This window comes from Cinclus cinclus, chromosome 35, assembly GCF_963662255.1.
Source record: "Cinclus cinclus chromosome 35, bCinCin1.1, whole genome shotgun sequence".
Lineage (NCBI taxonomy): Eukaryota > Metazoa > Chordata > Aves > Passeriformes > Cinclidae > Cinclus > Cinclus cinclus.
This window is the reverse complement of record NC_085080.1, coordinates 668697-695098: the sequence shown is the minus strand read 5'-3', so window position 1 is coordinate 695098 and position 26402 is coordinate 668697. Positions and strand designations below refer to the sequence as shown.

The 26402-nt window shown below is 52.2% G+C and overlaps 2 protein-coding genes across 6 annotated transcripts; both read left to right on the top strand.

Moving 5' to 3' along the window:
• Positions 1-1363: 1363 nt before the first annotated feature.
• LOC134055789 (uncharacterized) lies at positions 1364-4263 on the top strand (the record flags this gene model as incomplete). The annotated part of the gene is made up of 4 exons (XM_062512248.1): positions 1364-1426; positions 3480-3487; positions 4044-4178; positions 4227-4263. Coding segments are annotated over 4 exons (243 nt in total), but the record flags the coding sequence as incomplete, so codon positions are not given.
• A 7576-nt stretch (positions 4264-11839) lies between these two features.
• TUBB (tubulin beta class I) lies at positions 11840-23931 on the top strand. Of its 5 annotated transcripts, none has more exons than XM_062512290.1 (5): positions 11840-12010; positions 16633-16741; positions 19888-19998; positions 22874-22965; positions 23572-23931. In XM_062512290.1, the coding sequence occupies exons 1-5, from the start codon at positions 11954-11956 to the stop codon at positions 23929-23931; spliced, it is 729 nt and encodes a 242-aa protein (XP_062368274.1). In that variant the 5' UTR covers positions 11840-11953. The 5 variants fall into 5 exon arrangements, with proteins under 5 accessions (XP_062368274.1, XP_062368271.1, XP_062368270.1 ...); XM_062512287.1 differs by adding an exon at positions 19296-19298 and having other exon boundaries at positions 22874-23931; XM_062512286.1 differs by having other exon boundaries at positions 22874-23931.
• Positions 23932-26402: the final 2471 nt, after the last annotated feature.

Genomic DNA, 26402 nt, shown 5'->3' with positions numbered 1-26402 from the left:
AAAAAAGAAAAAAAAGAAAAAAAAGGAAAAAAGGAAGAAAAAGGAAGAAAAAGGGGGGAAGAAAGAAAAAGGGAAAAAAAGGAAGAAAAAGGAAAAAAATGGGGGAAAGAAAGAAAAAAAAGGGAAAAAAAAGGAAGAAAAAGGAAAAAAAGGAGGAAGACAGAAAAAAAAGGGAAAAAAACAGGAAGGAAGAAAAAGGAAAAAAAAGGGGGAAGAAAGAAAGAAAAAGGAAAAAAAAAGGAAAAAAAGGAAAAAAAAGGAAGAAAAAGGAAAAAGGGAAAAAAAGGAAAAAGGAAGAAAACGAAAAAAGAAAAAAAGGAAGAAAAAGGAAGAAAAGGAAATAAAATTTAAAAAAGGAAGAAAAAGAATAAAAAGGAGAAAAGGTAAAAAAGGAAATAAAAGGAAATAAAAAGAAAAAAAGAAAAAAGGAAAAAAGAAAAAGGGAAAAAAGGAAAAAAGAAAAAAGTAAAAAGGAAGAAAAAGGGAAAAAAGAAAAAAGAAAAAAGGTAAAAAGGAAAAAAGAAAAAAAGGAAAAAAGAAAAAAAGGAAAAAGGGAAAAAAAGGAAGAAAAGGAGAAAAAGGAAAAAAAGGAAGAAAAAGAAAAAAAAGAAGGAAAAAAAGGAAAAAAGGAAAATAAGGAAAAAAAAGGAGAAAAAAAGGAAAAAACGAAGGAAAAAAATGCAAAAAACTAAACGAGAGGAATCTTCCCCCAAAAAAACCATAAAAACCCAAACCAAACCAAAATAATAAAAAACCCACAAAAACCCCACAAGAAACAAAACAAAACAAAAAAAACCCAAAGAAAAACAACAAAACAAACAAAAAACACAAAAAAACCCCAAAAATAAAACAACAAAAAAAATCCCCAAAAATCCCCCAAACCCCCAAGAACAAAACAAAAAACCCACACGGAAAAAAAACCCCAAAAGCCCAGAGGGAAATCCCATAAAAAATTAAAAACAAACCAAAAAAACCCCAAATCCCAACTCCAGAAAGAAATCCCCCCCAAAATCCCAAAAACCCCCAAAAAATCAAAAACCCCAAAACCCCAAAACCCCAAAAAACCCCAAAACCAGAGAAATCCCAAACACCCCCAATGTTCCCAATGTCCCCCAATGTCCCCAATGTCCCCAATGTCCCCAATGTCCCCCAATGTCCCCAATGTCCCCCCTGTCCCCAATGTCCTCAATGTCCCCCAATGTCCCCCAACCCCCCCAGGTGTCCCCAACCCCCCCAGGTGTCCCCAACCCCCCCCAGGTGTCCCCAACCCCCCCAGGTGTCCCCAACCCCCCCCAGGTGTCCCCAACCCCCCCCGCTGTCCCCAACCCCCCCCAGGTGTCCCCAACCCCCCCAGGTGTCCCCAACCCCCCCCAGGTGTCCCCAGTGTCCCCCCGCTGTCCCCAACCCCCCCAGGTGTCCCCAACCCCCCCAGGTGTCCCCAGTGTCCCCCCGCTGTCCCCGCTGTCCCCTCACCGCGTGCTCCCGGGGCAGCTGTGGCAGGAAGGTGCCACCACAGCAGGTGACAATGTCCTGCATGTCCTGGGGACACGGCTGCACACTGGGGGTGACGTGGACCTGGTAGCCCTGGGGACACAGGGGACAGCGGGGACACTCAGGGGACACTGGGGACATTTGGGAACATTGGGAACATTTGGGAACACTGGGGACATTGGGGACATCATTGGGGACATTTGGGGACATTGGGGACATTGAGGGGTCACTGGGGACATTGAGGGGACACTGGGGACATTTGGGGACATTCAGGGACATTTGGGGACACTGGGAACATTGGGGACTCTGGGGGACATTGGGGACATTCGGGGACATTGAGGGGACACTGGGGACATTTGGGGACATTGGGGACATTTGGGGACATTCGGGGACATTGAGGGGACACTGGGGACATTTGGGGACATTGGGGACATTTGGGGACACTGTCACCTGCAGCAGGGGGTGGCACCGTGCCCGGGCCAGCGCCGGGCGCAGCCGGAAGCCGAGACGCCGCTCCAGGGGGGGGTCCCGGGGCAGGAAGGGACCTGGGGACAACGGGCGGCCACCGTGGGAACTCTGGGGACACCGGGGACACCGGGGTCACACAGGGCCACCGTGGGAACTCTGGGGACACCGGGGTCACACAGGGCCACCGTGGGAACTCTGGGGACACCGGGGACACCGGGGTCACACAGGGCCACCGTGGGAACTCTGGGGACACCGGGGTCACACAGGGCCACCGTGGGAACTCTGGGGACACCGGGGACACCGGGGTCACACAGGGCCACCGTGGGAACTCTGGGGACACCGGGGTTACACAGGGCCACCATGGGAACTCTGGGGACACCGGGGTCACACAGGGCCACCGTGGGAACTCTGGGGACACCGGGGACACCGGGGTCACACAGGGCCACCGTGGGAACTCTGGGGACACCGGGGTCACACAGGGCCACCGTGGGAACTCTGGGGACACCGGGGACACCGGGGTCACACAGGGCCACCGTGGGAACTCTGGGGACACCGGGGTTACACAGGGCCACCATGGGAACTCTGGGGACACCGGGGTCACACAGGGCCACCGTGGGAACTCTGGGGACACCGGGGACACCGGGGTCACACAGGGCCACCGTGGGAACTCTGGGGACACCGGGGTCACACAGGGCCACCGTGGGAACTCTGGGGACACCGGGGACACCGGGGTCACACAGGGCCACCGTGGGAACTCTGGGGACACCGGGGTCACACAGGGCCACCGTGGGAACTCTGGGGACACCGGGGACACCGGGGTCACACAGGGCCACCGTGGGAACTCTGGGGACACCGGGGTTACACAGGGCCACCATGGGAACTCTGGGGACACCGGGGTCACACAGGGCCACCGTGGGAACTCTGGGGACACCGGGGACACCGGGGTCACACAGGGCCACCGTGGGAACTCTGGGGACACCGGGGTCACACAGGGCCACCGTGGGAACTCTGGGGACACCGGGGACACCGGGGTCACACAGGGCCACCGTGGGAACTCTGGGGACACCAGGGACACCGGGGTCACACAGGGCCACCGTGGGAACTCTGGGGACACCGGGGACACCGGGGTCACACAGGGCCACCGTGGGAACTCTGGGGACACCGGGGTCACACAGGGCCACCGTGGGAACTCTGGGGACACCGGGGACACCGGGGTCACACAGGGCCACCGTGGGAACTCTGGGGACACCGGGGACACCGGGGTCACACAGGGCCACCGTGGGAACTCTGGGGACACCGGGGTTACACAGGGCCACCATGGGAACTCTGGGGACACCGGGGTCACACAGGGCCACCGTGGGAACTCTGGGGACACCGGGGTCACCACCGACTCCCCAGGGCCACCCCAAACCACCAACCCCCCCCACACTGTCCCCAAGGCCACCCCTTTGTCCCCAAGGCCACCCCACTTGTCCCCAGAGTCCCTTTTACTGTCCCCACATCCCTCCTGCTGTCCCCAGGTTCCTCCGTCTGTGTCCCCAAAGTCCCCAAGGCCACCCCAGTGTCCCCAAATCCCCAATGGCCCCAGTGCCACCCCCCTGTCCCCAATGTACCCAGGGCCCCCCTCAATGTCCCCAAGGCCACCCTTGTGTCCCCAAATGCCCTCTCCTTGTCCCCAAATTCCCTTCATTGTCACCAAGTTCCCCTGAATGTCCCCAGTGTCCCCAACCCTCCCCAGTGTCCCCAAATCCCCAAATCCCATGTCCCCAACATCCCCAAAGTGTCCCCAATGTCCCCAAAGTGTCCCCAGTGTCCTCAACCCCCTCAATATCCCAAATGTCCCCAATGTCTCTGCTGTCCCCAATGTCACCAACTCCCCCAATGTCCCCTCAGTGTCCCCAATGTCCCCAAGACCCCGATGTCACCTGGATGAGCCACTGGGGGGTGACAACGGGGACACCCCTGGCCAGGGCACACAGGAACTTCAGGGTCCCCAATGTCCCCAAAGTGTCCCCGATGTCCCCAATTCCCCAGAATGTCCCCAGTGTCCCCAACCCTCCCCAATGTCCCCAAAGTGTCCCCAGTGTCCCCAACCCCCCAATATCCCAAATGTCTCCGCTGTCCCAAATGTCCCCAATGTCCCCAACCCCTGTCAACGTCCCCATTATCCCCAAATCCCACGTCCTCAACGTCCCCAAAGTGTCCTCAACGTCCCCAAAGTGCCCCCAATGTCCCCTCAGTGTCCCCAACCCCCCCAGTGTCCCCAGCATCCCCAATGTCCCCAACCCGATGTCACCTGGATGAGCCACTGGGGGGTGACAATGGGGACACCCCTGGCCAGGGCACACAGGAACTTCAGGGTCCTGCGGATGCCATCGGTCACCAGGTGGCTGCAGTCGTGCACCGAGGTGGCCTCGGTGCCACCCAGCGAGCTCAGGGCCACCAAGAGAGCCGGGGAGGCCACCAGGCCAGTGAACAGCACCTGGGGACATTGGGGACATCCCTGAGTGCCACCAGGCCTGGGGACAGCACCTGGGGACACTGGGGACATCCCTGAGTGCCACCAGGCCAGTGAACAGCACCTGGGGACACTGGGGACATCCCTGAGTGCCACCAGGCCTGGGGACAGCACCTGGGGACATTGGGGACATCCCTGAGTGCCACCAGACCTGGGGACAGCACCTGGGGACATTGGGGACATCCCTGAGTGCCACCAGACCTGGGGACAGCACCTGGGGACACTGGGGACATCCCTGAGTGCCACCAGACCTGGGGACAGCACCTGGGGACATTGGGGACATCCCTGAGTGCCACCAGGCCAGTGAACAGCACCTGGGGACATTGGGGACATCCCTGAGTGCCACCAGGCCAGTGAACAGCACCTGGGGACATTGGGGACATCCCTGAGTGCCACCAGACCTGGGGACAGCACCTGGGGACATTGGGGACATCCCTGAGTGCCACCAGACCTGGGGACAGCACCTGGGGACATTGGGGACATCCCTGAGTGCCACCAGACCTGGGGACAGCACCTGGGGACATTGGGGACATCCCTGAGTGCCACCAGGCCTGGGGACACTTTGGGGACACTTTGGGGACACTGGGGACATCCCTGAGTGCCACCAGGCCTGGGGACACTTTGGGGACACTTTGGGGACACTCTGGGGACATCCCCGGTGCTGCCATCACCCCCAGGAACAGCAGCTGGGGACACGGTGGGGGGGAGGGGGCACTGGTCTGTACTGGTTCATACTGGTCTGTACTGGTTTATACTGCTTCATACTGGTCTGTACTGGTTTATACTGGTCTGTACTGGTCTATACTGGTTTATATTATTTCATTCCAGTCTGTCCTGGTTCATACTGGTCTACAGTGGCTTATACTGGTCCATACTGGTCTGTAATGGTCTGTACTACCTCATACTGGTCTATAGTGGTCCATACTTCTCCATACTGGTCCGTACTGATCCATACTAGTCTGTACTGGTTCGTACTGGGCTATAGTGGTCCGTACTGGTTCCGTACTGGTCTGTATTGGTCCATACCGCTCCATACTGGTCTATACTGGCATATACTGGTCCATACCGGTCTATAGTGGCTTATACTGGTCCGTACCAGTCTGTACTGCCTCATACTGGTCTGTACTGCTCCATACTGGTCCGTACCGGTCTGTACTGGTCCGTACCGGTCTGTACTGGTCCGTACTGGTCCTTACCCGGATGTGGGCGGGGCCTGGCGCTCTCTGGGGGCGGAGCCGGCTGTTGGCGCCCCCTGCTGGTTCTTCCTCCTGCGGGGGCGGGGCCGATGCTGAGCCCCGCCCATTTCCTTTTATGGCCACAGAGGGCGTGGCCTCTCCAAGACCAGGACGTGATTGGCTCTGTCTCCTCTGGGGGCGGGGTTTGGAGCTCGGGGTGGGGGCCGGGCCAGGACAGGCCCCTCCCCCTCTGCTCTCAGCCAATCGCTGACTGCGCCGAACCTGGGGGGGAGGGGCCAAGGTGGGGACCCCAACATGGAATGGGAGCCCCAAAATTCACCTGAGAACCCCAAAAATTCACCTGGGAACCCCAAAATTCACCTGAGAACCCCCAAAATTCACCTTAGAATGCCAAAACTCACCCGAGAACCCTGAAATCCCCAAAATTCACCCCGAAATTCACCTGGGAAACCCCAAAATCCCCCAAATTCACCCCCAAAATTCCACCTTGAACCCCCCCCAAAAATCTCTGAAATTCACCCCAAAATCTGCCTGGGAACCCTAAATTCACCTGGGACCCCCAAATTCACCCCAAAAATTCACCTGGGGACCCCCAAAATCCCTCAAATTCACCCCCAAATTCTCCCAAGGACCCTCCAAAATTTTCCAAATTCCCCCTAAAATCCTCCCAGGGACTCCCCAAAATGCACCCGGAAACCCAAAAGATCCACCTGGGACACCCCAAAATCCACCTGGGACCTCCCCCAAATTCTCCAAATTCACTCCAGAATTCCACCTGGAGACCCCAAAAATTCACCTGAGAATGCCAAAATCCCCCAAATTCACCCCAAAAATTCACCTGGGAATCCCAGAGTCCCCCAAATTCACCCCCAAAATCCTCCCAGGAACTCCCCAAATTCCACCCAGAATCCCAAAAAATGCACCTGGGACACCACAAAAATCCACCTGGGGACCCCCAAAAATTCACCTGGGAAACCCCAAAATCTCTCAAAAATTCACCCCAAAAATTCCACCGGAGACCCCCCCCCCCAAATTCCACCTGGAACCCCCCCCAAAAAATTCACCTGGGAACACCAAAATTCCCCCCAAAAATCACCTGGAACCCCAAAAATTCACCTGGGAACCCCAAATTCACCCCAAAATCCTTCCAGGGATCCCCCAAGATCTCCCAAATTCACCCCAAAAGTCCCTTGGATACCCCAAAATTCACCTGAACCTCCCAAATTCCCCCCAGATCCCACCCGGGACCCCCCCAAAATTCACCTGTGGGGTGGGCGGAGCTTCAGCGCCCTCCTGGGCGGGGCCCGGGGGATCCCCAACATCTGGATTTGGGGTCGGCTCCACATCTGGATCCGGGGGCTCCCTCGGGGCCGTTTTGGGGCTTCCTGGCCCCTGCACATCTGGATCTGGGGTCCCCGCCACCACATCTGGAATTTCGGGCGGTCCTTGGGGAGCCTTGGGTGTTTTTGGCGGCCCAACATCTGGATCGGGGGGCAGGAACAGCTGGGTGGCCACAGCAAAGTCCTCCTCCCCATCCACATCTGGATCTGGGGTCCCCGCCCACACATCTGGAATTGCGGGGTAATTGGGGGCCGTTTGGGGTTGGTTTGGGCCCGGAACATCTGGACTCGGGCAGGCTTCCACATCTGGAACCCGGGGCAGGAACAGCTGGGTGGCCACATCTGGATCCGGCTCCCCTTCCTCCTCCACATCTGGAATTTTGGGATGGTTCTGCGTCACTTTGAGTTGCTTTGGGCTCCCAGCATCTGGATTTGGGGAGAGGAACAGCTGGGTGGCCACATCTGGATCAGACTCCTCCTCCTCCTCCTCTACATCTGGAATTTTAGGTGGGTTCTGGGTGATCTTGAGGTGTTTTGGGCTCCCAACATCTGGATTTGGGGGCAGGAACAGCTGGGTGGCCACATCTGGATCTGAGGAGGGCCGCCCCTTCACATCTGGAATTCTGGGGTCCTTTGGGGGCGTTTTGGGGCTTTCTGGGCTCCCAACATCTGGGGAGGGCAGGAACGGCTGGGTGGCCACATCTGGATCCGACTCCTCCTCCACGTCTGGATCTGGGATTCTCACCTCCACATCTGGACTTTTAGGTGGTTTTGGGGTAATTTGGAGTTGTTTGGGGTTCCAAACATCTGGATTTGGGGAGAGGAACAGCTGGGTGGCCACATCTGGGTCCAACCCCTCTTCCTCCTCCACATCTCGAATTTTGGGACAGTTCTGGGTAATTTTCAGGTGTTTTGTACTCCCAACATCTGGATTTGGGGAGAGGAACAGCTGGGTGGCCATGTCTGGATCAGAGTCCTCCTCCTCTACATCTGGATCTGGGGTTTTCACCTCCACATCTGGAATTTTAAGTGGGTTCTGGATAATTTTGAGGTGTTTGGGGCTCCCAACATCTGGGTTTAGAGGCAGGAACAGCTGGGTGGCCACATCTGGATGCAGGGAGGGCCGCCCCTCCACATCTGGAATTTTGGCGTCCTTTGGGGGCATTTCAGGGCCCCCAACATCTGGGGAGGGCAGGAACGGCTGGGTGGCCACATCTGGATCTGACGACTCCTCCTCCACATCTGGAATTTTGGGTGGGTTCTGGGTAATTTGGAGTCGTTTTGGCCTCCCAACATCTGGATTTGGGGAGAGGAACAGCTGGGTGGCCACATCTGAGTCCAACCCCTCTTCCTCCTCCACATCTGGAATTTTGGGTGGGTTCTGGGTCATTTTGAGTCGTTCTGGGCTCCCATCATCTGGATTTGGGAAGAGGAACAGCTGGGTGGCCACATCTGGATCTGACTCCCCTTCCTCCTCCACATCTGGAGTTCTGGGCATGTTTTGGGTCGTTTTCTGTCTTTTTGAGGGCGGCACATCTGGCCCCGGCTCCTCCTCCACATCTGTGTTGCTCTCCACCACCGGGGCTCCACATCTGGATTCAGGGCCTCCAACAGCTGGATCTGGGGCCTGTGCGGGTACATCGGGAGTTCCGGGCAGGTTTTGGGTTGTTTTCCGTCTTTCTGAGGGCCGCACATCTGGATCGGCCTCTTCCCCCTCCCCCTCCTCCACATCTGTCTCGCTGTCCTCCAGCAGTGCCCCACACCTGATCCCTCTGCCCCAAACATCCGGATTTGGCCTTTTTGACCTCACATCTGGAGCCTCGGGCACGTCTGGGGCTGGCTTTGGTCTTTTTTGGGATCCAACATCTGTATCCGGCCCCTCCTCTTCCACATCTGTGTCGCTGTCACCCAGCGGTGCCGGACACCCATTCTTGGTGGGCCCAACATCTGGATTTGGGGTCTTCAGCCGCACATCTGGGATTTCAGGCACATCTGGGGCCGTTCGGAGCTTTTTGGGGGGCTCAACATCTGGATTTGGCCCCTCCTCCTCAACATCTGTGTCGCTGTCCACCAGCAGCGCCGGGCTCCTGAATTTGGGGACCAAAACATCTGGATCTGGGGCCTTTGCGGCCACATCTAGAGTTTCAGGCACATTTTGGGTATTTTTCAGTCGTTCCAGGGGCTCCACATCTGGATTCTCCTCCACATCTGTGTCGCTGTCCACCACCAGCGCCTGGCTCCTGATTTCGGGGCCCAGCACATCTGGATTTGGAGTCGCCAGCCACACATCTGGCGTTTCCGGCACGTGTTGGGTCATCCCGAGCCGTTTTTGCGGCCGCACACCTGGATCCTCCTCCACATCTGTGTCGCTGTCCACCACCAGCGTCCCGTGCCCGATTTTGGGCCTTTCCACAGCTGGATTTGGGGTCTCTACCCCCACATCTGGAGTTCTGGGCACCTTTCGGGGCACTCTGAGCCTTTTCCGGGACTGCACATCTGGATCCACGTTGTCCTCCACGTCTGTATCACTGTCCACCAGCAGCAGCTGGGGGCGGAGTGTGGGGCCGGCCACACCTGGAGTTTCCGGCACGTTTTGGGTCACTCCGAGCTGTTTTTGGGGCTGCACATCTGGATCCTCCTCCACATCTGTGTCGCTCTCCACCAGCAGCGCCCAGTGTGCGACTTCAGGCCTTTCCACAGCTGGATTTGGGGTCTCCACATCTGGAATCCCAGGCGTGTTTGGGGTCACTCTGCTCCTTTTTGGGGGCTGCACATCTGGATCTGTGTCAGCCTCCACATCTGTATCGCTGTCCACCAGCCGCACCCCACACGGCGTTTTTGGGCCCAAAACATCTGGATTTGGGGTCTTTGCTGCCACATCTGGAGTTTCTGGGATGTTTTGGGTCGTTTTCAGTCGTTCCGGGGCCTCCACATCTGGATCCGTGTCGTCCTCCACATCTGCGTCGCTCTCCACCAGCAGCATCCCACGCCCATTTTTGGCCCACAGAACATCTGGATTTGTGGGCCTCAGCCCCACACCTGGAGTTTCGGGCACGTTTTGGGTCATTTTGAGCCATTTTGGGGGCCCCACATCTGGATCCGGCCCCTCCTCCTCCTCCACATCTGCGTCGCTGTCCACCCGCAGCACCCCACGCCCATTTTTGGCCCACAGAACATCTGGATTCAGGGTTTCTGCCGCCACATCTGGTGCCTCCGAGGCGTCCTGGGTAGCTCTGGGTGTTTTCGGGTCCCCAACATCTGGATCTGGCCCCTCCCTGGCCACATCTGGCGTGTTCTGGGGGCAGGGAAGGCGTTTTTGGGGGGCCCCATCATCTGGGAGCACAGCTGGATCCTCCAGGGCCCTGCAAAGGGGGGGGGGGGGTTGGGGAGTTTTGGGACCCCCCCAAAATCCCCCCAAGGAGCCCAAGAATGAACCAAAAGTGCCAAAACTCCCAGGAACCCCCCCAAATTTCCCCAAGGACCCCAAAAACCTCAACAGGGACCCCCAAAATGGCCCCAAACTGTTCCAGGGACACCCCCAGAACTCCCAAACCCCCCCATATCCCCCTAAACCATCCCAGGATCCACCCAGATTATCTGAGGAATCTCCCCCAAATCTCCCAGAGATCCCCAAAGGATCCAAAGCACCCCAGAAACTCCAAACCCCCTGCCCGGGACCCCCCAAACTGCCCCACAAACCGACCCGGGGAACCCCAAAATCTCCCCAAGCTTCACCCAGATGTCCCAAAATCCCACAAGGATCCCCCAAGAGACCTGAAATCCCCCCCAGGGAACCCCAACCCACCTCATGGAATCCCCAAACTCCCTTCAGGAACACCAAATTCCCTTTAGGAACCCCAAATTCCTTCATGGAACCCCCAACTCCCTCTCAGAACCCCCAAAACCCCTTCATGAACCCCCAAATCCCTCATGGAACCCCAAACGTCGCTCAGAAACCTCAAGTTCCCTCAGAGAACCCCAAAACGTCCCTCAGAAACCCCCAATTCCCTCAGGAACCCTAAACCCCCCCACAGGAACCTCAAATTCCCTCAGAACCGCCAGTTCTCGTCAAGAACCCCAAAATCCTCTCAGGAAGCTTCAACCCTCTCACAGATCCCAAACTTCCCTCATTGAACCTCAAATTCCCTCAGGGACCCCTAAATCCCTTCAGGAAGCCCCAAATTTCTCTCCGGAACCCCAAATTCTCAAACCAAGCCCCCAAACGTCCCTCAGGAACACCAAACTTTCCTCAGGAACCTCCATCTCCCCTCAAAGACCACCCGCCTCAATCTCCCTCAGGAACACACCAAAACTGCCTCCCGAGGCTCCGACATCCACCAAGGACCGCTACAACCCTCTCTGTGACCCGAAAATCCTTCCTGGAGACCGCAAAACCCCCCCGGAACCAAAATCCCCCCAAATTGCCCCAAAATTCCCTTAGGTACCCCCAAAAGCGGCCCCAGCCCCCCCCCCCGCTCACCCCTCCCGCGCCATCACCGCCAGGCCCCGCCCCCCGCGTTCCCATTGGCTGCACCCTCCGCGCGCTGACGCCCATTCGCGTTTTCTATTGGCTATGGGGGTTGTCAATCATCACCAGACCACAGAGACGGTGCGGGGCGGTCCTCCGAGGGAGCCAGAGCGCCGGAGGGAGGGGCTTAAAGGACATTTAGACCAATGGAAGCTCAGGAACTTAGAATGACAGCATCATTAACCAATAGAAGGGCTACAAGCGGGCGGTGTCGACCAATGGGAGCCTCGGCTTTGTCCTATATGAGCGCGCGCGGTGCCGCCGCGGCCGCCATTTTCGTCTTTGCCGCGTTCGCGCTTTTGCTCCGTTCTTAAAGGGGCCGCACCGCCTCTTTCCTTTTTTTTCCTATTCATTTCTCTAAGCGCCTCCGCGCCGTCCGGGTGGGCCCGAGCCGCCCCCGTCAGCCTCCGCCATGAGGGAGATCGTGCACATCCAGGCGGGCCAATGCGGCAACCAGATCGGCGCTAAGGTGAGCGGGCCGGGCCCCACCTCCTTCCCCGCCGCCACGCCGTTGCCCCTTTAAGACCCCCCCCTCCACCCCCCCGCGCGCCAAGACAAAGGGTGTCCCAAAAAGGGAGGATTTTACCCCTAAATCGGCGTTTTGGGGCTAAAAAATCAGCTCTGAGGGAAGGAGGCGGTGTCGGTTTGTGTGGTTTTGGGGTGTAAATGAGGAAATTTTGGTGCTAAATGAGGATTTTCCGTCCGCGAACGCGCTCCCCCCCTCACGCGGCCGCAAAATGGCGGCTCAGGGCGGCGGCCCCGAAACGCGGCGGTTTCGCCTTAAAATCGCCTTTTTTGGGGTGTTGTAATAGAAATATTTTTTTAACCGATTTTAAATCGGTATTTAAAAAAAATTTAGTTGCAATTTGCTGTTTTTTAACCCAAATCGAGGGGGTCTTAGCGAGGATGGGCGGGGAAGGCGCCAAAATGGCGGCGAAGAGCCTCAAATTAAAGGATTTTAACCCCAAATTATTTGTTTTTGCATTAATTTAATCCGAATTGAATCTAACACTTGATTAGTTTCGGATTTTTTTAACATCTTATTTTAAGTGGTGCTTTTTTTCAGACTCGGAATTGATTGTTTCCACCTCAAAATCCTGTATTTTCTCCTCTAAAATGCGCTATTTATCGGTAAAATCGTCTAATTTTTACCTCAAAAATGCAGATTTTTGTGTCTCCAAATAAAGATTTTTTTTTTTTTTTGACCCTCAACGAGGGCGTGACGCCCGGGAAGGGTAAGACCCGAAAATGGGAGAATTTAATCCAATAAAATTTGTTTTAATCCCTATAATAAAAAAATTGTAGTCTCTGAATATGAGGCGCGTGGCCTTTTTTTTTTTTCTTAAAAATAAGATAATTTTTTTTTGTCCCAAAACGACCGCAAGAAAATGGATTTTTTTAAAGCTTTAAGTTACGAGGTTTTATGATAAAAAACTTGGGATCTTTGATATATTTTTTTTAATGTTAATTTTAGGTCTTTAAATTACTGTATGTATCCCCAAAATTAATATTTTCCTTTCTCTGTATCATCTTTGTGCCCTAAAATGACCTTTTTACCCCTAAAAATACATAAATTTATTTCCCAAAAAACCAGTTTAACTCTTAAAATACGTATATTTTGGCTTAAAATATTTTTTTTGTGGTTGATTAGGTTTTTTTTGTTGTTATTAAAATGCAGCTTTTTCCTCCTCCTAAAAACCTTTTTATTTCCAGCCCCAAAATGGAGCTTGGGAGCTGCAGCTCAGCATCTTTGTTCTACAAAATAACATTTCCTGTGGAAAATCAAGATTTTTACCCCCGAAAATTGGATTTTGAAGAGGAAAAAGTGAAGGATTTATTATTTTTAAAGGATAATTTTGGGTTAAAATCGGATTTTTTTGCAGCTCGGAGGGAATTTCCAGCCCTAAAATGGAGGTTTCCAGCCCCAAAATGGAGGTTCGGGGGAAGAATCGCAGCTTTGTGCTCCCAAAGCCGCTTTTTTTTTAACCCCAAAACCACAATTTTTGCTTCAAAATCTGCATTTATTTCAAATCGATTTTTTTTAGGACAAACCGATAATTTTTACCCAGAAAAAAGATTGTTTTAGGTCTCCTAATTTACAATTCAGATCACTCTAATTTCGCTGCTTCAAAAATCTTTCTTTTTTTTCCCTTAAATTGTTGGTTTTTTGCCTGAAAACAACCCCATTTAACACGATTTTTTTTTTTGTTTTTTTTATTTTTTAAATGTAATTTATATCCAAAAATCGCCATTTTCAGCCCCAAATCTGTCTCTTTGTGTCTCCAGCCCGCATTTCCTGCCCCTTAAATTTCCATTTCCTGCCCCGCACTGAAATCTTTGTTCTCTAAAACGCCTCAAATTCGACTTTTTAACCCTTGAAATGGGAATGTTTTTAAATCTCCAGGTACAAAAATTTGGATTTTGAAGCGAAAAAAAATAAGTTTTCGACCTTAGAAAAAATATTATCGTTTAAAAAGTCCAATTTGTTTTCAAAAAAAAAAATTTAGCTCCAAAACTGCATTTTTTTCCCCCAAAATTTACAGTTTTTACCCTTTTATATTTTTCCTTCATAATCTGTTTTTCTGTCGCTAAATCCTCAATTTCTGCCCCAAACCCACATTAAAAAAAAGTAATTTTAACCCATTGCGTTCTGAAATGCCGTTTTTTAAACCAAAAAATGCTGAATATTTTATCTGAATTTAATCTCTCAAAGTTTTTGCCCAAAAATCTCAAATTTTTACCCGCAAATTTTTTTTTTCTATTTTTTTCCTACAATCCACAAAACGCCCTTTTTTTAACCCGTTTGTCCAATCAGCCCCAAAATCTTTTGTTTTTAACCCATTTTGCCCAAAATTCTGAATTTTAACCAAATCATTTTGCCAGCTCCAAAACCAGCATTTTGAACCCATTTATTGTTCTGGTTTTTTTTACCTCAAGCCTGGTTTTATTTCCTTTTTCTTTCTCAGTTCCAAAAATTAATATTTTTTAATCTTTTTTTTTTCCCTTGGCCCAAAATTATATTTTTTAACTTCTTCTTTTTCACAACCCCAAACCACCAATTTTTTCTAATTTTCACCCCCAAATTTCCTCTTTTTAACCCAAATTTTTACTTAAACCCCATTTTTCCCCTCCACAATCCAAAAATCTCAATTTTTTTTTTGCCTCGCTTCTTCCTTTCAACCCCAAAATCTCAATTTTCCACCTCATTTTCCCCTCTGACCATGCTCCCCCCCTCACTTTTCCCGACCCTATTTTAACCCCAAAACCCCAAATTTTTGCAATTTTACCGTAAAATACAAAGTTTAGATCCTGCCCCGAGGCGATTTTGGGTGTAGAAATTGTCATTTTGGGGTCTAAAACCCGATTTTTTTATTGTATTTAGTTTTTTTTTTTTTTGAATTTTCACCGTTTGCCGCCATTTTCTCGCGTTCCCGCCCTTTTGAAGGGGCGTGGCCTCGCCGCTCTGGCCACGCCCCCTCCCTTTAACCATGCCCCAAATCGTAAAAAAAAATCCTAAAAATCACCTTTTTTACCTTAAAAAAAGCTGTAGAGTCACTGCAGGTTGTGGCTTCACTCTTTTAGGACCTGATCACGCATGAAATTTATTTTTAAAGCCTCCAAAATCCTCATTTTTGAACCCAAAAACTTATCCAGGTTGTGGGGGAGGTCTCTTTCCTTAATTGGCCACGCCTCCAAATTAATTTAATTTCCTGAATTGATCGATTTTACCCCAAAACCGTGGCCTAGGGGAGGTGGGTGGGGTCAGATTCAGTTCTGATTATTGCTAAAATGACCTAAAATCCCTTTTTTTTGTCCCCAAAGCGATGCTTGGGTGTAGCAAAGTGTCCCACCCCTTTAAGCCAGGCCACGCCCCCAATTTCCTTTACAATCTGATTTTTTTTTTCTTCTAAAATTTAATTTAAGTCTTTCAATTGCTGGATTTTGTTCTAAATTTTTTTTTGTTGTTTTTATTTGCCCCAAAAATCCTCATTTTCTCCCCTAAAACTGGGTTTTGAGGTGGAACAAAGGGATTTGGCCCCACCCTCTCCTTAAGCCCCGCCCCATATATGACCAGACCACGCCCCAAAATTCCTTCTTTCACCTAAAATATCTTTTTTTTTTCCCCTGAAATCCTGATTTTTTTTTTCCAAAATTCAAAATTTCTGCCCCCCCCCCCCCCCCAAAATGGAGATGGAGGTGGGTGTGGCCCAGCCTGCCACACCCCCCATTTCCCACCCCAAAATTCTTTTTAAGTCCCCTAAAAATCGTAATTTTTTTCTTCTCCAAAAATCCTGATAATTTTTTTCTCAATTCACATTTTTTTTCCCCAAAATGGGATCTGGCGTGGGTGTGGTCCCACCCCTGCAAGCCCCACCCCTTTAATCGTAGACCACACCCACAAACTGCATTTACCACCCTAAAATTCCTTTTTTCCCCTAAAATCCCAATTTTTTTTTTTTTCTTTCAAAAGCCTGATTTTTTTTTTCCCCAAAAATTCTGTTTTTATCTCCAAAATAGGGTCTGGGGTGGGTGTGGCCCAGCCTGTCCTGCCCCCACAAGCTCCACCCCTTTAACCCCACCCCCCATTTCCCACCCCAAAATTCATTTTTCCCCCTAAACTCAGAATTTCCTTTTTCCTGTGAAATTCTCATTGTTTTTCCCCAAAATTCCATTTTCCACCCCCCCCTTAAAAATGGAGTCTGGGGTGGGCGTGGCCAAGCTGATCCCACCCCCTACAAGCCCCACCCCTTTATCCTCAGACCACGCCCCTAACCCCTATTTTGCTTCCCAAAACCCCAGTTTCTCCTAAAATTCATTATTTTTCTTCCTTAAATTCCTGATATTTTTTCCCCTCCAAAATTTCAATTTGTTCCCCAAAATAAAGTCTGGGGTGGGCGTGGCCCAGCTGATCCCACCCCTACAAGCCCCGCCCCTTTACCCCCAGACCACGCCCCCAAGCCAGTATTTTTCCCCTTAAAAATCCTCATTTTTCCTCATAAAATCACGGGGTTTTTTTTGCCCCAAATCGCCGTTTTTTTGCCCCAAACGTCCTCGTGGGCCGTCCCTGAGCTGTCCCTGCTGTCCCCACAGTTCTGGGAGGTGATCAGCGACGAGCACGGCATCGACCCCACGGGCACCTACCACGGGGACAGCGACCTGCAGCTGGATCGCATCAGCGTCTACTACAATGAGGCCACAGGTGGGGACACCTGGGGACATTTGGGGACAGCTGTCACCTCCCCCCAGGGTTCCTCTACCCTTCCCCCTCTTCGCTGTGTCACTCGTTGTTGGTATTTTGGTGGCACTTGTTGACATTTGTCACCTCCTCCACCCCGGTGTCACCGTGCTTTGTCGCCTCTCTCCGCTGTCACTTTGTCACCCCCAAGGTGTCACTGCTCGTTTTGTCATTTGCCCGTTGTCACCGTGTCCTCAGTGTCACCTGTCTAGTGTCATCTTGTCCCCAGTATCACCTATCCATTGTCACTTGTCCACTCTCACCTTCCCCTTGTCACCCCACAGTGTCACCCTGTCCCCAGTATTGCTTGTTCATTGTCACCTCCCCAGTGTCATCCTGTCCCCGGTGTCACTTGTCTGGTGTTACCTGTCCTTTGTCACCCTCCTATTGTCACTCTGTCCCTAGTGTTGTCTGTTGTCACCTCCCGTGTCACTTGCCCATTGTCTCCCTGCCCCCAGTTTCATCTCCCCAGTTTCACTCTGCTTTTGTCACCCTGTCCCCAGTGTCACCTGTCCCGTGTCAGCCTGTCCCCAGTGTCAGCTCCCCAGTTTCACCCTGCCATTGTCACCCTGTTCCCAGTGTCACTTGTCCATTGTCACCCCCAGTGCCACCCCATCTGAGTGTCTCTTGTTCATTGTCACTCTGTCCCCAGTGTCACTTGTCCGTTGTCATGTTCCCATTGTCACCCTGTCCCCAGTGTTCTTCTACTGGTGCCACCCTCCTGCAGTGTCATCCCCCCGGTGTCACCTGTCCATTGTCACCACCCCATTGGTGTCACCTGTCCAGTGTTACTCTGTCCCAGTGTTGCCTGTCTGTTGTCACTCTGTTGGTGTCACCTGTGTATTGTCACCCTATTGGTGTCCTCGTGTCGTTGGTGTCACCTTCCTTTGTTACCACCTTGCTTTGTTGTCACTTTGTCACTTACAATGCAACTTTGTCATCTCCATGGTGTCACCTTTTTTTGCTGTCATCACCCCCGTGGTTTTACTGCCTGCGTTGTCATCTCCCTATTGTCACCCTGTCCCCAGTGCCACCTGTCCGTTGTCACCCTGTCCCTATTGTCACCAGTACATTGTCACTTTCCCATTGTCACCCTGTCCCCAGTGTCACCTGTCCATTGAACCTGTCCTCCGTGTCACCTCTCCATTGTCACTCCACTGTTGTCACCCCGTTCTCAGTGTCACCTGTCCATTGTCACTCCCCTATTGTCACCCTGTCCCCAGTGTCACTTGTCCATGCCCTGTGTCACCTCCTATGTCCCTGAGTTCCACCCCCTCCTGTGTCACCTGGTCCTGTCATCTCCTAGCGTCAACCCTCCAGTGTCACCTTGTCACCCCTACCTTGGGGACCTCCTGGTGCCACCTGTAATGCTGTCACCTCTAATCCTGCCACGCTTCCAGTGTCACCCCAATCCTGTCTCCTTCCAGTGTCACCTCCCATTGTCAGCCCTGGTGTCACCTGTCCATTTTCACCTCCCACTGTCCCCCCCCGTCCTGTGACCCTCCCCCGGTGTCACCGTTCCACTGTCATCCTGTCTCTGATGTCCCCCTTGGTGTCACGTGTTACTGTCACCCCAGTGTCACCTGTCCACTGTCACCTTGGCGTCACCTTGTCCATTGTCACCTCCCAGTGTCACCTCCAGTTCTGTGACCCTCCCCATGTCACCTTGTCCTGTTAACACAGTGTCACCTCCTGGTGCTGTCCCCAGTCCTGTGAGCCCTCCCACCCAGTGTCACCTATCCCCAGTATCACCTGTCCCCTGTCACCCTGGTGTCACCTGTCCCCAGTCTCACCTGTCCCTGGTGTCACCTGTCCCCAATGTCACCCTGGTGTCATCTGTCACCTGTCCCCAGTCTCACCTGTCCCCAGTCTCACCCTGGTGTCACCTGTCCCCAGTCTCACCTGTCCCTGGTGTCGCCTGTCCCCAGTCTCACCCTGGTGTCACCTGTCCCCAGTGTCACCTATCCTCAGTATCACCTGTCCCCTGTCACCCTGGTGTCACCTGTCCCCAGTCTCACCTGTCCCTGGTGTCACCTGTCCCCAATGTCACCCTGGTGTCATCTGTCACCTGTCCCCAGTCTCACCTGTCCCCAGTCTCACCCTGGTGTCACCTGTCCCCAGTCTCACCTGTCCCTGGTGTCGCCTGTCCCCAGTCTCACCCTGGTGTCACCTGTCCCCAGTCTCACCTGTCTACTGTCACTCTGCTGTCACCTGTCCCCAGTGTCACCTATCCTCAGTATCACCTGTCCCCTGTCACCCTGGTGTCACCTGTCCCCAGTCTCACCCTGGTGTCACCTGTCCTCAGTGTCACATCCCAGTGTCATTCCCAGTCCTGTCACACCCCCAGTGTCACCTTGTCCTGTTTTGGAGTGGGTTGAACTGAATTGGGAATCTCGGGGTAATTTGGGGATTTTGGGGCAATTTGGGATGAGTTTGGGCGTTTTGGGGTGATGTGGGTTGAATTTAGGGTGTTGGAGATGAGTTTGGGGATTTTGAGGTGATTTTGGGGTAAATTTAGGTGGTCTTGGTCAATGCTAGGATGTAAATCTTAGCCCAGGGTCATCCTGGTGGATTTTGGGTAGATTTTGGGGTAAATTCAGGTGTTTTTGGTCAATGCTAGGATGTAAATCTTAGCCCAGGGTCATCCTGGTGGATTTTGGGTAGATTTTGGGGTAAATTCAGGTGGTTTTGGTTAATGCCAGGATGTAAATCTGTGCCCAGGGCCATCCTGGTGGATTTTGGGTAGATTTTGGGGTAAATTCAGGTGTTTTTGGTCAATGGCAGGAGGTAAATACGTGCCCAGGGCCATCCTGGTGGATTTTGGGTAGATTTTGGGGTAAATCCAGGTGTTTTTGTCAATGGCAGGAGGTAAATCCATGCCCAGGGCCATCCTGGTGGATTTTGGGTAGATTTTGGGGTAAATTCAGGTGTTTTTGGTCAATGGCAGGAGGTAAATACGTGCCCAGGGCCATCCTGGTGGATTTTGGGTAGATTTTGGGGTAAATCCAGGTGTTTTTGTCAATGGCAGGAGGTAAATCCGTGCCCAGGGCCATCCTGGTGGATTTTGGGTAGATTTTGGGGTAAATTCAGGTGTTTTTGGTCAATGGCAGGAGGTAAATACGTGCCCAGGGCCATCCTGGTGGATCTGGAGCCCGGCACCATGGACTCCGTTCGCTCCGGCCCCTTCGGGCAAATCTTCCGACCCGACAACTTCGTGTTCGGTGAGTGACACACCTGGGACACACCTGGGACATACCTAGGGACACACCAGGGGACATTTGGGACACAATGGGACATACATGGGGAAACCTGGGACACACCTGGAGATAGCTGGGGACATTTGGGACACACCTGGGGACGCACCTGGGACAGCTGGAACACACCTGGGGGATATGTGGGGCAACATCTGGGGGATACCAGGGGGATATCTGGGATGTACCTGGGGGCATCTGGGACACAGCTGGGGACATTTGGGGACACCTGAGGATCATCTGGGGGCTCCTGGGACAAACCTGGAGATACGTGGAACGTACCTGGGGGCTCCTGGGACACAGCTGGGACATCTTGGGGGCATTTGGAGATGTCTGGGACACACCTGGGGACATTTGTGGACACCTGGAGGCTCCTAGGATGCACCTGGGGGTTCTTGGGATACACCTGGGGATGCCTGGGGGACATCTGGACACACTTGGGGACACAGCTGGGACAGCAGGGCCCCTAAGGGGAGGGGAAAGTCCCCAAACGGCCCCAAGGTGAGGCTGAAGGTCTCCAGGTGTCGTTCCAGGTAGGGTTGAAGGTCCCCAGGGGTCCCCAAGAGTGGATTGAGGGTCCCCAAATGTGCTCAGGGTAGGGGGGTGAAGGTTCTCAAGTTTTTCCCCCCCAAGGTGAATTTAAATATCTCCAGGTGTCCCCAAGGTAGGGATGAGCATCCCCAAGGGGGTTTGATGGTCCCTGAGGTCCCCAAAGGTGCTCTGAGGGTCCCCAGGGTCTTCAGGGCTGCTTCAAACGTTCTCAGAGGAGATTTTTGAGGCTCCCTGAGGTGGTTTTGAGGTTCCTGGAGTCCCCAGAGGTGGTTTGAAGTTCCCAAAGATCCTTTGAAGGTTCTCAGGGTTAGGTTTCAGTGATCCCGGAAGTGATTTGAAGGTTTCCAAAGGTGGTTTGGAAGTCCCCAGAAATGGTTTGAAGGTTCTCAGGGTTGCATTGAAGAGCCCAGAAGATGATTTTGAGATCTCCAGGGTTTTCAAGGTTGGGTTGAGGGTTCTCAACATGGTTTGAAGGTCCCAAGTGTGGTGTGAGGGGTCCCCAAGGTGGTTTGAAGGTCCCCAAATTTTGTTTGAGGGTCTCTAAGGTCCCCAAAAGTGCTCTTCAAGTCACCAGTGGTGGTTTTAAGGTTCTCAAAGTGGTTTGAGGGTCCCCAGAGAGGCTTTAAAGGTTCTCCGTCCTTTCAAGGTCCCTGGAGGGGTTTAGAGGATCCTCAGAAGTGGTTTGAATGTCCCAAAGATGGTTTGAAGATCCCCAAAAGGTGGTTTAAAGGTCCCCAGTGTTGGATTTAAGGGTCCCCAAAGGTGGTTTAGGGTCCCCAGGGCCATTTGAAGGTCCCCAAGGTTATTCGAATGTCCCCAGAGGAGATCTGAGGTTCCCCAAAAGTGGTTTGGAGGTCCCAAGGGGTTGGGTTTAAGGGTCCTCAAGGCCATTTGAAGATCCCTGAAGGTGGCTTGAAGGCTCTCAGAGATGCTTTGGAGGTCCCCAAGGTTGGTTGAAGGTCCCCAAAGGTGGTTTAAATGTCACCAGAAGTGGTTTGAGGGTCCCCAGAGAGGGTTTAAAGGTTCTCGAAGTCATTTGAAGGTCCCTAGAGGGGATTTGAGGATTTCCAGAAGTGGTTTGGAAGTCTCAAAGGTTTTCTGAAGGTTCGCAGAGGTTGTTTGAAGATCCTCAGGGTGGAGTAAAGGTCCCTAAAAGTGGTTTGAAGGATCCCAAAATCGATCTGAAGGTCCCCACACACCATTTGAATGTCCCCAGAGGTGATTTAAAGATTCCCAAGTGGGGTTGAACGTCCCCAAAAGTGGTTTGAAGGTTCTCAAAGGTGGTTTGGAGATTCTCAGGGGTGGTTTGAAGATCCTCAAGGTGGACTAAAGGCTCCTAAAGGTGGTTTGAAGGTCCTTAAGATGAATTGAAAGTCCCCAAAAGTGGTTTGAAGGTCCCCAGAGGTTGTTTAAAAATCCCCAAAGATGGTTTGAAGGTTCTCAGAGGTCATTTGAAGTTCCTCAAGGTGGACTAAAGGTCCCTAAAGGTGGTTTGAAGGTCCCCAAAGATCATTTCAACGTCCCCAAACACTGCTTGAACGTCCCCAAAGGTGGTTTAAAGATTCCCAGGTGGGGTTGAATATCCCCAAAAGTCGTTTGAAGGTCTCAAAGGGGGGATTGAAGGTCCCCAGAGGAGATTTGAGTATCTCCAGAAGTGGTTTGAAGGTCCCAAAGGGGGTTAAAGGTTCACAAAGATGGTTTGAAGGTCCTCAGGGTGGAATGAAGTTCCCCAAGGCAGTTTTGAGGTCCCCAAAACTGGTTTGGAGGTGCCCCTCTTTGGGTTTAAGGGTCCCCAAAAGTGGTTTAGGATCCCAAAGGGGTTTAAAGTTCTCAGAGTTATTTTGAAGTTCCTCAAGGTGGAGTAAAGGTCCCTGAAGGATGTTTGAAGGTCCTCAAGGCCCTTTAAAGGTCCTAGAGGTTTTTTTGAATGTCCTTAAGGTGATTTGAAGGTCCCCAGAAATGGTTTGAGGGTTCTTAGAGGTGGTTCAAAGGTCCCAAAGAGGACTAAAGGTCCTCAGAAATGGTTTGAAGTTCCTCAGGGTGGAGTAAAGGTCCCTGAAGGATGTTTGAAGGTCCCAAAGGCGTTAAAGGTTTTCTCAGAAAGGGTTTGAAGGTCCTCAAGGCCCTTTAAAGGTCCCAGAGGTTTTTTTGAATATCCTTAAGGTGAAGGTCCCCAAATACCATTTGAACATCCCCGAACACGGTTTGAAGATCCCCAAAAGCCATTGAAGACCTTCCCCAACCTTTCCACTCTTTTTTTTTTTTTTTTTTTTTTTTTTTTTGTTCCCTCCAGGCCAAAGCGGCGCCGGCAACAACTGGGCCAAGGGTCACTACACGGAAGGCGCCGAGCTGGTGGACTCGGTGCTGGACGTGGTGCGCAAAGAAGCCGAGAGCTGCGATTGCCTCCAGGGCTTCCAGCTCACCCATTCCCTGGGCGGCGGCACCGGCTCGGGCATGGGCACGCTCCTGATCTCCAAAATCCGCGAGGAATACCCGGATCGCATCATGAACACCTTCAGCGTGGTGCCGTCGCCCAAAGTGTCGGACACGGTGGTGGAGCCGTACAACGCCACGCTGTCGGTTCACCAGCTGGTGGAGAACACGGACGAGACGTACTGCATCGACAACGAGGCGCTCTACGACATCTGCTTCCGCACCCTCAAGCTGACCACGCCCACTTACGGAGATCTCAACCACCTGGTCTCGGCCACCATGAGCGGCGTCACCACTTGCCTTCGGTTCCCCGGTCAGCTCAACGCCGACCTTCGTAAGTTGGCCGTCAACATGGTGCCCTTTCCACGGCTTCACTTCTTCATGCCAGGCTTCGCTCCGTTGACCTCGAGGGGTAGCCAGCAGTATCGGGCCCTCACCGTGCCCGAGCTCACCCAGCAAGTGTTCGACGCCAAAAACATGATGGCCGCCTGCGACCCGCGGCACGGCCGCTACCTCACCGTGGCCGCCGTCTTCCGAGGGCGCATGTCCATGAAGGAGGTGGACGAGCAGATGCTGAACGTGCAGAACAAGAACAGCTCTTACTTCGTGGAGTGGATCCCCAACAACGTGAAGACGGCCGTGTGCGACATCCCGCCGCGCGGCCTCAAGATGGCCGTCACCTTCATCGGCAACAGCACGGCCATCCAGGAGCTCTTCAAGCGCATCTCGGAGCAGTTCACCGCCATGTTCCGCCGCAAGGCCTTCCTGCACTGGTACACGGGCGAGGGCATGGACGAGATGGAGTTCACCGAGGCCGAGAGCAACATGAACGACCTCGTGTCCGAGTACCAGCAGTACCAGGACGCCACAGCCGAGGAGGAGGAGGATTTCGGCGAGGAGGCCGAAGAAGAGGCCTGAGGCGTTGTCCCTTCGTCTCTCTCTCTCTCTTTCCCGTTCCTTCCCGGTGTGCTGTCCCAGAGAGGCGTCAAACCGGCGGGCGGCGCCTTGGGTGTCATTGTCCATCGTCATCGTCAGCGTTGGCCTCAGGTGGCTGTGGCAGCGGAGTCCCCACCCGACCTCCAGTATTGTCCTCGTGGTCCTCAACCTTCTTCATCATCATCCCGGAAGAGTCCCCAGCCTTCAGTGTTACCCTCATGGTGCTCGACCAACTTGGAAGAATCTCCAGCCTTCATCATCATCATCAATGAGTCTTAGCCTTCATCATCCTTGAAGAGTCTCCAGTCTTGATCATGGTCAGAGCTCCCAACTTTTGCCATCTTCGTCCTTGAAGAGTCTCCAGTCTTCATCACTGTTCACCCTGGAAGAGTCCCCAGTCTTCAGCATTGTCCTCACGGTCCCTGGCCTTCATCATCATCATCATCCAGTCCCCAGGTTTCATCATCTTCTGAGAATCTCCAGTATTCATCATGGTCAGAGCTCCCAAATTGGGTCATCTTCATCCATGAGGAGTCCCCAGTCTTCATTGTCATCAGAGTTCCCAATCCTAACCTTCATTGAGGATTTTCCAACCTTCATCATCATCGTCGTTGAAGAGTCTCCAACCTTCATCATCCTTGAAGAGTTTCCAGTCTTGATCAAGGTCAGAGCTTCCAATTCTGGTCATCATTGAAGGATCCCCAAAGGTTCATCATTGTCAAGGCATCCCCAACCTTCATCGTCATTGAAGAGTCTCCAGTCTTCATCACCATTGAAGAGTCTCTTGTCCTTGTCATCATTGAAGAATCTACAACCTTCATCCTTGAAGAGTCTCCAATCTTGGTCATCGTTGAAGAGTTTCCAATCTCGGTCATCGTTGAAGAGTTCCCAACCTTCATCATCATTCAAGTTTCCAACTTGGGTCATTGAAACGGCTCCCATCTTCATCATCCTTGCAGAGTCTCCAATTTTTATCATCTTTGAAGAGTCTCAGTCTTCATCCTTGAAGAGTTTCCAATCTTGACCATCCTTGAAGAGTCTCCAATCTTCATCATGGTTCAAGAGTTTCCAATCCTGACCATCCTTGAGGAGTCTCCAGTCTTCATTATGGATGAGGAGTTTCCAATCTTGAGCATCCTTGAAGAGTCTCCAGTGTTCATCATCGAAGGCTCCACAATCTTCATCGTTGTTGAAGAGTCCACAGGGTTCATCATCATCCTCCAAAGGTTCTTGGCCTTCATCTTCCTCCTCCTCGCAGAGCCTCCAGATGCTCCTGGCCTTCATCATTGGAGAGTCTTCCATCTTCATCATCCTCAGCATGGAAGAACCCCTGGTCTTCATCGTGGTTGGTCACATGGCCTTGACCTTCATCATCCTCAAAGATTCTTTGATCTTCATCGTGATTGGGCAGTTGGCCTTGTCCATCATCATCACCATCATGGAAGAATTGCTGACCTTCATCATCGTCATGGAAGAGTTCTTGACCTTCATCATGGTCCTTGAGAAACCCTTGATCTTCATCACCCTCATCATGGAAGAGCCTCCCAGAGCTCTTGACCTTCGGCCTCACCCAGGAAGAGTTGCTGACCTTCATCATCATCGTCACCTCCACCCCTCCCCCGCTGCCACCGTGGCCTCCCGGCCCCTCCCCCTCCATTCCCGCCATTTTGGGTCATTTTTCCCCTTTTTTTCTGTCCTTTTTTTTTTCCCCAATTTTTGTTCACTTCTGTCCGATTTTTCTTTTTCTCTCTGATTCTTTTCCCTTTTTTTGTAATTCCCTCCATTTTTGGTTCATTTTCCTCCCACTTTGCCCTTTCATTTTCCATCATTTTCACCCTTTTCCCCTCTTTTTTTTTTTCCCCCGCTTCTCCCATTTTTGCTTTTTTTCCCCCCATTTTTAGCCACTCTCAGCCCAATTCCGTTCCTTTCTCCCAACTTTTCATTCCTTTTTCTCAGTTTTTTCCTTCCTCTTCCCCAATTTTTGTGTTGATTTTCCCCAATATTTCCTCAGCCGTTATTTACCCTTTTTCCCTCATTTTGGGTTCATACTCCTTGATTTTCACTCATTTTTTTTCCCCGATTTCTGTCATTTTTAACCCATTTTTGGTCCATTTTCCCCAATTCTTGTCCGTTTTTACCCATTTTTGTTTCACTTTTCCCACGTTTTGTGCATTTTTCCCAATTTCCGTCGCCGCTCCCGTTTTTGGATGGTTTTTAGGGGTTTTTTTTTTTGTTGTTGTTGTTGTTTTTTGTTTTTTTTTTTCCCCCGTTTTTTTTTTTTTTTTTTTCGTTTTTCATATTGAAAAGTCGCCCCCGGGTCCGGAATAAACTCGGGATGGAAAAGCCACCACAAGTGTCACCTGTGTCACCTCCTGTGTCACCTGGGGGTCCCCAATGTCACCTGTGTCACCTCCAGGATCACCCGAGAGTCACCAATGTCACCTGGGTCACCT